The 12,955-nt window shown below is 40.7% G+C and overlaps 1 protein-coding gene across 1 annotated transcript in view; it reads left to right on the forward strand.

Moving 5' to 3' along the window:
* The window catches only part of COMMD10 (COMM domain containing 10), a 213,357-nt gene extending 211,486 nt beyond the window's left edge, over positions 1-1,871 (forward strand). The window contains exons 6-7 of the mRNA XM_007086832.2: positions 277-336; positions 1,510-1,871. Of these exons, the coding sequence (XP_007086894.1) occupies positions 277-336; positions 1,510-1,548 (99 nt within the window). The 3' untranslated portion in view covers positions 1,549-1,871. The remainder of the gene's footprint in view (positions 1-276; positions 337-1,509) is intronic.
* The last annotated feature ends 11,084 nt before the right edge of the window (positions 1,872-12,955 follow it).

A 12,955-nucleotide genomic window follows, 5' to 3' on the forward strand; every position in this document is an offset into this window, starting at 1 on the left:
TATATTTTATTAACCTCTGTGGAGTCAACTTTAAAGAACAGATGTCCCTCTAGAGTTGAAACCTTTTGCTAAAAGTGGAGCATTATTAAGTGCAGCTGTGAGTTCTAGGAACAGTGGGGTTGAGTAGAGCAGGTGAGTGTTTTGTTTTGTTTTTTTTTAAACCACTCAGAGAATAATAGGGCATCTTCTGGGGCCAGCCAGAGAGAGAAAGAAAAAAGAATGCAATGCAAATTGCGTACAACTGAATTCTTTCTTCTTTCTTGTTCTTCCTTGCAGAGCGTGGAGAAAGTTCTTGTGGAATTCAGTCACCAGGAGTTGTTTGATTTCTATAACAAGGTCTGTATTTTTCAAATAATTTCTGCTGTGTGGGGTTTTGCATAATGTTTCCTTCATTTTTATGAATCCTTATTTTTAAATGCCCTATTATGGCGCTAAGTTCTTTAAACATCCCTTGTAAACACCTTATGTTTCACAGCAGGAAGCTTTGCAGAGATGGAGAGAATCTGACAGCCTAAATCAGGAAGAAAGTGGAAATGGTTTTAATTAAAGCAATAGGATTATTACTTTAACGTAAAGCATTAAGGAATGAACTATGTGGTACCTAGCCACACTGGCACTTTATAATTTAACATTAAATATTTTAATTCTGGGCCCAAGGAAAAAGGGAGGTGCCAAGCCTGTAAAGATTTAACTTTGAGTGCATGTTATGTTTCTTTACAAATATTGACTTTGTAATCCAGGGAAATGTACTCCCCCTCCTCCTCTTCCCTACCTTCAAAAATCTTATGTAGTGATCACTTAAATTAAAACAGCTGAGTATATTTAAAACTGTATTTAGCCCTTTTTTTTTAGTGTATTTTTTTTATTTTTGAGAGAGAGAGAGAGAGAGAGAACGAGTGGAGGGGCAAAGAGAGAGAGGGAGACACAGAATCTGAAGCAGTCTCCAGGCTCCGAGCCATCAGCACAGAGCCTTATGTGGGGCTCAAACTCATGAACTGTGGGATCATGACCTGAGCCAAGTTGGATGCTCAACAGACTGAGCCACCCAGGTGCCCCAGGTTTTTTTTTTTTTAATGTCTAGTTATTTTTGAGAGAAAGAGCGAGCACGCACAAATGGGGGCAGAGAGAGAGGAAGACACAGAATCTGAAGCGGGCTCCAGGCTCCAAGCCATCAGCCCAGAGCCTGACGCGGGGCTCAAACTCACAAACTGTGAGGCCATGACCTGAGCCAAGTCGGATGCTTAACTGACTAAGCCACCCAGACACCCCAAACCATGTTTAGAAATCCTCCTTTACAAATTTGCAAACTTAAATTGCAGGCGTGAATTGTAATATCTTCACATAAGAAGAAAACTTTTCTGCGTGCTTCATCTGTTGCTGTGTAAATGGATTTAATATGCACGGTTGCCACTGCCATTCTTTCCCTTCTATTTGCAAGTTTCTGAACAAACCTTCATAGCATTTCTCTGCTTTCAGCAACTTGTTCTCTTGTTTTATCTTTATAAATAGCTGGAGACCATACAAGCACAGCTGGATTCCCTGACGTGATGTTCTCGAAGACTGGTTACCCCATCACACTCTTGCCACCTCATCATTCCGCCCTGAAGATAGACTGCCAGGTTGTGTTTTCAGAAGGATTCAGTAGCTTTCTTCTTGTAAATTACCCGGCTTATCACTTCTGAGAGAAATAACCGCCAAGGGAGATCACTGTTTCCAGAGCTTCTAGGACACATCCCCTCGTTCTTTGAACCAGCAGCAAACAGTTGTTAAGAATACTTTTGCTTTAAAGGAAACAGCAATAGGGGTGCTTGGGTGGCTCATTTGGTTAAGCCTCCGATTTCTGCTCAGGTCATGATCTCACAGTTTGGGAGTTCGAGCCCTGCGTCGGGCTCTCTGCTGACAGCTCAGAGCCTGGAGCCTGCTTTGGGATTCTGTGTTTCCCTCTCTCTCTGCCACTCCCCTGCTCATGCTCTGTCCGTCTCTCTCAAAAATAAATAAAAACATTTTTTAAATTTTAAGGGAAAAAAAATAAAGGAAACAGCAGTAAATACCATACTGTTTTTATTGTCTTGTTTTTGCTTTATTGCCTGACCTGTTTATTTTTTACATTTTTGATGACACCTTTATGTATCAAGGAGGGTTCGTGGATAGTCCATGGATGCAAAGTATAATGTGTACCTCGGAATACAGAACGCGGCTATTTATATTAACAAAAGCAAGAACAGAACCAAATGCAATCAGATACTTCCTTTTTCCTTGAATATAATGAGTATGTTTGGTTGGGAAGTAACATAGGAAAGAAATTTAAACTAGAGCTGGTAGTGGTACATCAGTTGATTCCAGTGTGAGCTTCTCTGTGCACTTTAACTTTTTCTCTGAGTGTAATGATTTAATAATAGTCTAGGTTTTTGTGCTCTTTTCTTTGTACTGCAAGTTAATAATGATTCACTTCATAGTATGGAAGACAGATTCAGATCGTAAGTAAAAATAATTGTAGTGAGTGTGAAATATGGGTATCCTTAAAATTTTGAAACAGATACCTTTGACACTTTATTTCTGTAAATATGTTAATTAATTTTAGTCAATAAAATTTTTATGTTTTAGAATTAGTTGAAGTCCACAGTGTTTTATGCTTTGACTATATATAAATGTGAGTATGGTTGCCTATAAAAGCAATACTATCAGTTGGATTTTTTATGAAATGAAATATCTGTTCTGTGTTGTTTCCAGAGAGACAGACAGAGGGAGAGGAGGAGAGGAGAAAATGATAGAGACTTAGAGATATTTGAGTCAAGCATGACTTTCTGTATAATTATTTTTTTAAGTTTATTTATTTATTTTGAGAGAGAGCATGAGCGGGGGAGGGGCAGAGAGAAAGGGAGAGAGAGAATCCCAAGCAGGCTCCATGCTGTCAGCTTGGAACTCGTTGTGGGACTCAAACTCACGAACCATGAGATCATGACCTGAGCCGAAGTCAAGAGCCGGACATTTAACTGACTGAGCCACCCAAGTGCCCGTAAGCACAACTTTGTTCATATGAAGGAATTTGATTTCAGAAATGTCCTGTGGCTAAACAAACAGAGCCATCAGGATTAAATGCATCTGCATAATACAAGTGTTAAAGGTCTTTCAAATAAATGTTCAGTATATGGAATTTATGCCTTTATTTATGTGTGCTATAATGTTGCTTAGAATTGGGAGTTTGGATTATGTCAGAAAGTAATTTATAGTTGCTGTCCATAGTTGATTAATTTGAAAAGTTTTTTTAACTTTAACTTCCATTGATAAGATATCAGGAAGACATATTTATAATATAATGGCCTTTATTTCCGTATCCAGCTTATGGGAGCCGCCTTATTTTTTTATGCTGTGTTCTGCTACTTCCAGAGGGAACTACCTGACTGCTTAAACATTTTGGTAAATATTCTTTCAGACTTCTTATATGCAACAAAACATACATCATCTCAAGTTAAATTTGTTAGGCCTTCCTGACAGTGACCATATGGCTAGGTAGAAGTTTTCATTGGTTTAATGGCCAATTTAACTCCCAGTCTAGGTACCTAAATTAAATGTGACATTCCAAAATGAAATTCTCGATTAGTAGCTCATTTTACGCTCCCTAAAAGACCTGCTTTTATGCTCTCTAAAGAGTATATCTAAACCTGTACAAAAATGTGGTATGTAGTTTTCTCTCCATGAGTCTTGTACAAGAAAGTCTGACCAAAGGCATTGAAGAAAGGACACGTAGAAGGTGTAATTCCAACTGAGAAGATAATTTCTTCCTGAAATATATTTTCAAAATAATTTTTAACGTTTATTTATTTGAGAGAGAGAGAAAGAGAGAGACAGAATCTGAAGCAGGCTCCAGGCTCCAAGCTGTCAGCACACAACCCAGTATGGGGCTCGAACCCACGAACTGCGAGATATGACCTGAGCCGAAGTCAGATGCTTCACCGACTGAACTACCCAGGCGCCCCTTCCTGAAATGTATTTAATTGCGGATCCTTTCATTCCTTAAGGTACCACCATCGTTACGATACACAGGTCAAAGAAAATATCATTCCCAAGCAATATTAAATACATGCTACCCAAATAAGATGGGTGTAAGGACAAATGGGAACTGAAACCTCTTAGCATTCTTGTGTGAGTGCTTGGCATGAGTATTGAATACAAATAGAAAGGAACCAATTGCTAGAAAGGAACCAACGTGATATTTTTACACCTACTGCAAATAATATCTGAAGTTCTCCAGTCATAATTTGTGATTATTTTGAATTAGGAAAAACCAAAAATAATAAAGAGGTAACATAAAATTATAGAATCTTATCATCCAGAATGGCTGTTAAAATGACATTTTGGTAGATTTTATTGAAATGAGTTTTTTTCCTACCCTTATATCTTTCTCGTTCCTTTTTTCTCTTTTTTCTTCCTTTCCTAATACATTGGAATAATGCCATAAATACCATTTCGTACTTTGCTTTGCTTATGTAACATTCTACAAGAGCATTTTTCCTGTCCTTTATCTAAAACATAATTTTAATGTATATTAAATAGCCCACCATGTGCATGAGCTATACTTTCTCTAGTTAGCCAATCTGTTGTTGGACATTTAGACTATTTCCAGTTTTTTAACATACTAAAGAACTCATTGGTGCATATTTTTATATCTGTAACCCCAACACTACATCTGTCATTATATTAGCATAGGTTACTAGGGGTGGGATTATGTAAAAAGTATATAGATATATTTTCCAGTTTTATTATAAAATTATATATTATTATAAAAATAGTAATTTCCCATAGTCAGTGTATTATGGGATGGGTCTGGAATCTGAATTTTTTATTTTTCTGGGACTCTCTTTCCACAAAGCCCTTCTGGCTCTGACCAGTCTTTTGCTCTGACTCTATTCTATGAATTTCTCCCTCTTACCTTAAAGAACGTCTTCTACACCTTATTCACTATTCCAGGGCTCAACAAACTATGTTCCACCCACCACTTGTTTTTATCAAGTTTTATTGGAACAAAGCTCTAGTGGACAGGCTCCCAGTGACCCCTGCCTTTTGGTATTCACATTTCACTATAATCCTCTGTCCTTGAGTGTGAACACCACCTGTTACAGGCTCCTAACCACTCAAATATGGCAAAGAAATGGTATGTCACCCCCAGGATGGTTATGTTATGTAAAATTCTGTCATGCTACCAAACTCACTGTAGAGATTTTCTCCTTTCTCGGCTTTGAAGAAACAAGCTGCCGTGTTGTGAGAGGGGCTGTCGACAGAGCCACGTGGCAGGGAACTGTGGGTGACCTCTAGGAGCTGACCAGTAGCCAACAAGAAGTCAAGGCCCAAGGCCCTCAGCCCTACAGCTGCAAGGAAATAAATCTACAGACAACCTGAGTGCACTAGGAAGTGGATTCTTCCCCAGTCAAGCCTGTGGATGAGAACACAGTCCTAACTGACCGTGGTTGCAGCCTTGTGAGAGTCTACACGAAGGACCCAGAGTCCTGACCCATGATAATTGTGAGGTAATAAATGTGTGTTTATTTAAACTTCTAACTGTAGGGGACGCCTGGATGGCTCAGTCAGTTAAGCATCTGACTTTAGCTCAGGTCATGATCTCACGGTTCATGAGTTCGAGCCCCACATCAGGCTCTGTGCTGACAGCTTGGAGCCGGGAACCTGTTTTGGATTCTGTCTCCCTCTCTCTCTGCCCCTCCACCGCCCTCTCAAAACTAAATAAACATTAAAAATTTTTTAATTAGGGGTGCCTGGGTGGCTCAGTTGGTTAAGTGTCTGACTTCAGCTCAGGTCATGATGTGACAGTCTGTGAGTTCGAGCCCCGTGTCAGGTTCTGTGCTGATGGCTCAGAGGCTGGAGCCAGCTTCGGATTCTGTGTCTCCCTCTCTCTCTGCCCCTCCCCTGCTCATGCTCTGTCTCTCTCTGTCTCAAAAATAAATAAAAACATTATTAAAAAAAAAAACAAGATTTAAAAAAAAAATTTAATTAATCTATAAATAAATGAATAAACATCTAACTGTATAGTAATTTGTTAGAGTGTATTGGATGGCTAAAACAACAGCCGTGCTCTTTTGTTTACATGGAATCGTGTCATCTCTGACTGCTTTTGCACTATAGAAGCAGAGATGAGCAGTCACAAAAGACTACCTGACCCAGAAAGCCTAAAACATTTACTACACAGCTCTTTGTAGGAAAAATTTGCAGACTCGTGCCTTCTGCCGTGCTTCCCCGGTGCATCCCTAGAGGAATACAGCAGTTGCCATGGGCTACGTAAATCTCTAAGGTGGATCTGGTGTATGGTTTCGTAGCATCACTGTAATTTTTGTCAGCCACGTGGCCATCAATTGGAAATTACATTTTCCATCCTCTGCAGCTACTGTAGCCATGTGACTAGGTCTCACCAATGAAATGTGAGTGGAAATGACACTTGTCTCCAGTTTTCTTTGCCCTTTCTAGGGCTAAAAACATAGATTTGCAGCTGGGTCAGCTTTGGCTGAGCAGACGAGGATAATGCCGTCAGGAGTAGGGAACAACAAGGTAGAAAGAAGCTGGGCCCCTCAATGTCCTGTCGAGCACTGCTGCTGATACGCCCTTGACAAGCTGCCATCTGTATACCGTCACATGAGAAGTTAAACATCTTTGTTTGAGCCACTGTGTTGGGGAACTTTTTAATACAGCCGCTTAACCTCGAGCCTAACTAATATGGGGGTAACCTGATTTTAATTAGCCAGTTATATAGAGAATTTTTTAAAAGATTTATTTTTTTTAATGTGAAATTTATTGTCAAATTGGTTTCCATACAACACCCAGTGCTCATCCCGACAGGTGCCCTCGTCAATACCCATCACCCACTTTCCCCTGCCTCCCACCCCCCATCAACCCTCAGTTTGTTCTCAGTTTTTAAGAGTCTCTTATGGTTTGGCTCCCTCCCTCTCTAACTTTTCTTTTCCCCTCCTGCTCCCCCATGGTCTTCTGTTAAGTTTCTCAGGATCCACATAAGAGCAAAAACATATGGTATCTGTCTTTCTCTGTATGACTTATTTCACTTAGCATAACACTCTTCAGTTCCATCCACGTTGCTACAAAAGGCCATATAGTTCATTCTTTCTCATTGCCAAGTAGTATTCCATTGTAGATATAAGCCACAATTTCTTTATCCATTCATCAGTTGATGGACATTTAAGCTCTTTCCATAATTTGGCTATTGTTGAAAGTGCTGTTATAAACATTGGAGTACAAGGGCCCCTATGCATCAGCACTCCTATATCCCTTGGGTAAATTTCTAGCAGTGCTATTGCTGGGTCATAGGACGCACAAAAGTATGGCCAACTAATGTTTGACAAAGCAGGAAAGAATATCCAATGGAAAAAATGCAGTCTTTTTAACAAATGGTGCTGGGAGAACTGGACAGCAACATGCAGAAGAATGAAACTAGACCACTTTCTTACACATTCACAAAAATAAACTCAAAATGGATAAAGGACTTGAATGTGAGACAGGAAACCATCAAAACCCTAGAGGAGAAAGCAGGAAAAAACCTCTCTGACCTCAGCCGCAGCAATTTCTTACTTGACACATCTCCAAAGGCAAGGAAATTAAAAGCAAAAATGAACTCTTGGGACCTCATGAAGATAAAAAGCTTCTGCACTGCAAAGGAAACAGTCAACAAAACTAAAAGGCAATTGACGAAATGGGAAAAGGTATTTGCAAATGACATATCGGACAAAGGGCTAGTATCCAAAATCTATAAAGAACTCACCAAACTCCACACCCGAAAAACAAATAATCCAGTGAAGAAATGGGCAGAAAACATGAATAGACACTTCTCTCAAGAAGACATCCAGATGGCCAACAGGCACATGAAAAGATGCTCAACGTCGCTCCTCATCAGGGAAATACAAATCAAAACCACACTGAGATACCACCTCACACCGGTCAGAGTGGCTAAAATGAACAAATCAGGAGACTGTAGATACTGGAGAGGATGTGGACTAATGGGAACCCTCTTGCACTGTTGGTGGGAATGCAAACTGGTGCAGCCGCTCTGGAAAACAGTGCGGAGGTTGCTCAAAAAAGATTTATTTATTTTTGAGAGAACGCAAGCAGGTTAGGGGCAGAGAGAGAGGGAGACAGAGGATCTGAAGCAGGCTCTACGCTGACAGCAGCGAGCCCAGTGCAGGGGCTCGAACTCACGAACCGTGAAACCGTGGCCTGAGCCGAAGTCAGATGCTCAACTGACTGAGCCACCCAGGCACCCTGACAACATTTATATTTTTAAAGAGACATGAATATTTTGTGGCATATAGTTGAGAATACATATACATGTTAAGGAGAAAATGAGAAGCTTTAAAAATATTTGTGCTGGCAGTCTACAGGCTAAACACATGAGGCTACTGAGAAGATATATTCACCCCCCTCCCCCAGTGTGGCTCCTTGGGGGAAAAGTTTGAGAAGCCTATGGATATGTATTGTAAATTTCCCCCAAAGCCTTCCCATAATCCTTTTTTCCCTGTTGAAGAAGAGGGCCAGGACAATTCTGACTTGTTCTGGCTCATTAGTCAGAAGCTGCTCAGGAATTAGAATGTGAGTTTCAGATGAGTCCATTTTGCTTCTCTGAAACTTTGGTTTTTGTCATCATTATGCAAATAGTTCTACTCGATACAACAGCCCCGTTGAATGCTAAAATTAGGAACACATTAATTTGAAGGATTTTATAGTAAAGCTTAATGGCATTTATAATTTTAGAGAATTTCAAGGATTTGATCACTGCTCCCTCCCTGCCTCCCCGCCGCCAAACATGTACTTTTGAGGCTTTTAATAGTCCTCTGCTTTTCTCTGAGGTGTGAGGTTGTGCTCGGTGATCGAAGGCCTATGATTTAAATCCAAGCAATGGCAGTTTTCACAGCCTGCTTTGTTTATTTGAAATGGAAAGTTTTTTCTTTCAAAAGAAATAGCCGGCAAAGAGAGGACAGTTGAAGCAGGTCCGTCTAAAAATCTAGAAGATGCCACAGGATTAGTGAAACTGGCAGGAAAAATAATGAATACGTAATCAGGTTCCCTTAGTAAAAACCCAGAGTTCAGTCATTTTTAGCATCTTTTAATGAGAATCTGAGAATCTCATTTTCTAAATGACTTGGGTTTTTTAAAGTATTTTTTCTTCCGAGGAATGTAGGTAAAGGACAGAAGGGGAAAGAAAGACATTAATAGTACATTTACCAGTTGCATTTATTTCTGGAACTGAGTTTTGAAGAACACAATACATCCCACCTGAACTGTTTAAGGAAAAGTCAATAACAAGGTTTTTCTCGTCTGTAATAAATGTAGATTCGCCCAGAGGCACAGAGCTGCGTGGTTTCTCAAGGTCTTTCCCCATGCCGCCTTGCTCCCGATGATGCCAGATTTCCTTTTCTGCTGTCTCTAGTCTGCGTTTCACATTCTTCCTACAGGTTCACTTCACACTCTTCTTCCAGGCTACTCACGGACAAAGCTGTCCCCAGAACCAGGTGGCTGTATCACTGCCACCTTGGATGCCTCAGCATCCCTCCCCACCCACAAATGGGGCTATGCTCTGGCAGCAGAACACAGTAATTTTCCAAGCGATCGGAGAGAGTGGTGACTCATCCATCCCAGGCCATGTGCTCTACTTTGCAAGTCCAGCCTCTCACCCTGTTAACACACTGATGTAAGTAATCCTGTGGACATCAGGGTCCTTAAGAAGTATTGGCTGAGGGGGTTAACAGAGTACATAGTTTTCCTCCCCACGCCTCTCTTATTTTCACAGTACCATCTGAATTCTTTAAAACAAACAAAACCAGGGCACCTGCGTAGCTCAGTCAAGTGTCCGACTTCTGCTTGGGTCGTGATCTCTTGGTTCATGGGTTCAACCCCCGCATCAGGCTCTGTGCTGACAGCTCAGAGCCTGGAGCCTGCTTCAGATTCTGTGTCTCCCTCTCTCTCTGCCCCTCTCCTGCTCACACTCTCTCTCTCTCTCTCTCTCTTTCTCTCAAAAATAAATAAAAAAAGATTTTAAACAAAACCATCATAACTCTCAGATTTACAAGAGTACCTTTCAAACTGATTTGGCAATATGTTAGTCATCCCACCAGGGAATGGCCACATCTCTTCTGGGGAGGATCTCTGGAAAGTCACTGAGCCTTCATTCATCGAGCAGAAAATGTACCTGCACAGAGTAACAGCCAGCTAACCTGCTAGACACCCAGCTTTCTCCCATCCAGAGTGTTAAAATAAAGCAAGATCTCCCACTGCTCTGAGATATGTGATAGTCATGAAGTTGACCCAGACAGGTTTTTGGTGCCGATGTCCTGAAGACTGGAAAACAATTACATTCCTACCAAATTCAGAGATGATTTATGTAGCAGGGTCAAATGAGGTGCTCCGGAAAGACATCAGCAACCCTCTTACATAGAGGTGTATGTAAAGTATATATAGACTTTGTGAGCTCATCATCCAGATTTTAATTTCCTGTCAAAGAGTCTACCTTGATTAATGACACACACATACACATACTGCCTACAAAGAGGCTTTCCTCACTGGTGTGGGGCGATTCAGTGACAAGGTTTTAGAAAGAGGTCTCCACTTACATGGCACAGATTGTTTCAGGTCATCCCAAATACACAGGCGGGGCAAAAATTCGAAAATGTTCACCTAGATAAGGCAGGACGCAAACAAGGTGCAGAGAACCATGAAGAAAGCTGTTTAGTAACATTTAAAAAAATTTTTTTTATATTTATTTACTTTTGAGAGAGAGAGTGTGTGTGTGTGTGTGTGTGTGAGCAGGGGAGGAGCAGAGAGAGAGGGAGACACAGAATCCAAAGCAGGCTCCAGGCTCCGAGATGGTCAGTACAGAGCCTGACGTGAGGCTCAAACTCACAAACCATGAGATCATGACCTGAGCCAAAGTCAGACGCATAACTGACTGAGCCACCCAGGTGCCCCTGTTCAGTAACATTTTAATTAAAAATCTCCCTATGCAGCCAACTGTGTTTTTAGATGTAGAGTCCAGGGTGAGGGATGATTTTCTTCTTGAGTGATGATTTATAACATCCAGCTTTTCTACCTCATGGCCAAAAGTCCTCTCACTGTCCAAGTTTCGGTGTTTCTTACTGCGTCATATGTTCTGCACTGCATGTGGTCTCAAGTGATTAGAGTAGTAATAAAAAGCAAGTTTGGATGCATCAACCTTCTGGACTTGCAGATTACCCAGAGCATGTGTGCCTCATTCAGCAGGCTCGGAGAACTTTGGGAACAGTTGCCTTCACTAGGAATGCTCTTAACCTCCCTTTGTGTGTTTGGGTCAGTGACCTTACTAAGTTCTGCCTGGCAGGCTTAGATGTGTTGATAGGTGCCCTGAGCTGTTGGACCAGGAGAGTGTAACCACCATCTGTAGGGTTATTCCTTCAGGCACTCTCTGAGAATCTGCCCAAGTGTGCTGATCTTAGAGTGCTATGATTCTCCTCTACTGGCTTCCAGGAACCACTCTCCCATTCCTGATTTTCCTGGGTCATTTTCCTGGGGTTCATGGTATTCCCTTAAATGCATTTATACTTTTGGATCCCTTTTCTAGGTTACACTTTCAGTTAAATTTACAATCTGGATAATCTCAAAGACATTTTAAAATTACTTCCTTTTTTTTTTTAACAAAAATCCTCACTAGAGTTTCTATGGTTTTAATTTTTTTTTAATGTTTATTTTTGAGAGAGAGAACACAAGCTGGGGAGGGGTAAAGAAAGAGAGAGAGAGGGAATCAGAGAGGGAATCACAAGTAGGCTCTGTGCTGCCAGCAGAGAGCGCTATGCAGGGCTTGAACTCAAGAACCATGAGATCATGACCTGAGCCGAAGTCGGACACTTAACCAACTGAGCCACCCAGGCATCCCAATAGTATTTCTATTAAAAAGTTCAAATATTCTTAAATGCTAATAAGCGTCATTCTACTTTAGCCCTATTTCTGCCTTCTCATTCTGCACAATTTTATATGTCTGTCTGTATTTTTTTAATTCCAGTATGGTTAGCATACAGTGCTATATCTGTTTGAAGTATACACTATAGTTATTCAATACTTCCATACATCACTCGGTGCTCATCGCAGCAAGTAAGCTTCTTAATCCCCATCACCTATTTCCCCCGCTCCCCACCCCCTTCCCTCTGGTAACCATCAGTTTGTTCTCTATAGTTAAGAGTCTGTTTCTTGGTTTGTCTCTCTCTGTCTTTTTTTTTCCTTTGCTCATCTGTTTTGTTTCTTAAATTCCACTTATGCATGAAATCATACGGTATTTATCTTTCTCTGACTGCATCATACTTCCTAGCTCCATCCATGTCATGGCAAATGGCAAGATCTCATTCTTTTCATGGCTGAATAATATTTGTGTGTGTGTGTGTGTATACTACACCTTTATCCATTTATCTATTGATGGACCCTTGGGATGTTCCATAATTTGGCTATTGTAAATAATGCTGCAATAAACATAGGAGTGCATGTGTCCCTTTGACTTAGTGTTTTTGTATTTAATTTCGGGGTAAGTACCTAGTATTTATCTAGTTGTACAATTACTGGGTTGTAGGGTAGTTCTATTTTTAACTTTTTGAGGAACCTCCATACTGTTTTCCAGACTGGCTGTACAAGTTTGCATTCCGACCAACAGTGCAAGAGTGTTCCTTTTGCCTCCACATCCTTGCCGATACTTGTTATTTCTTACGTTTTTGACTTTAGCCATTCTGACAGGTGTGAGATTATATCTCTTTGTAGTTCTGACTTGCATTTCCCTGATGATGAGTGATATTGAGCATCTTTTCATGCATCTGTTGGCCATCTGTATGTCTTCTTTGAAGAAATGTCTTTTCATGTTTCCTGCCCATTTTTAATTGGATTATTTGTTGTGGGGGGTGTTGAGTTGTATTCTTTATATATTTTGGATACT

This window comes from Panthera tigris, chromosome A1, assembly GCF_018350195.1.
Source record: "Panthera tigris isolate Pti1 chromosome A1, P.tigris_Pti1_mat1.1, whole genome shotgun sequence".
Taxonomy (NCBI): Eukaryota; Metazoa; Chordata; class Mammalia; order Carnivora; family Felidae; genus Panthera; species Panthera tigris.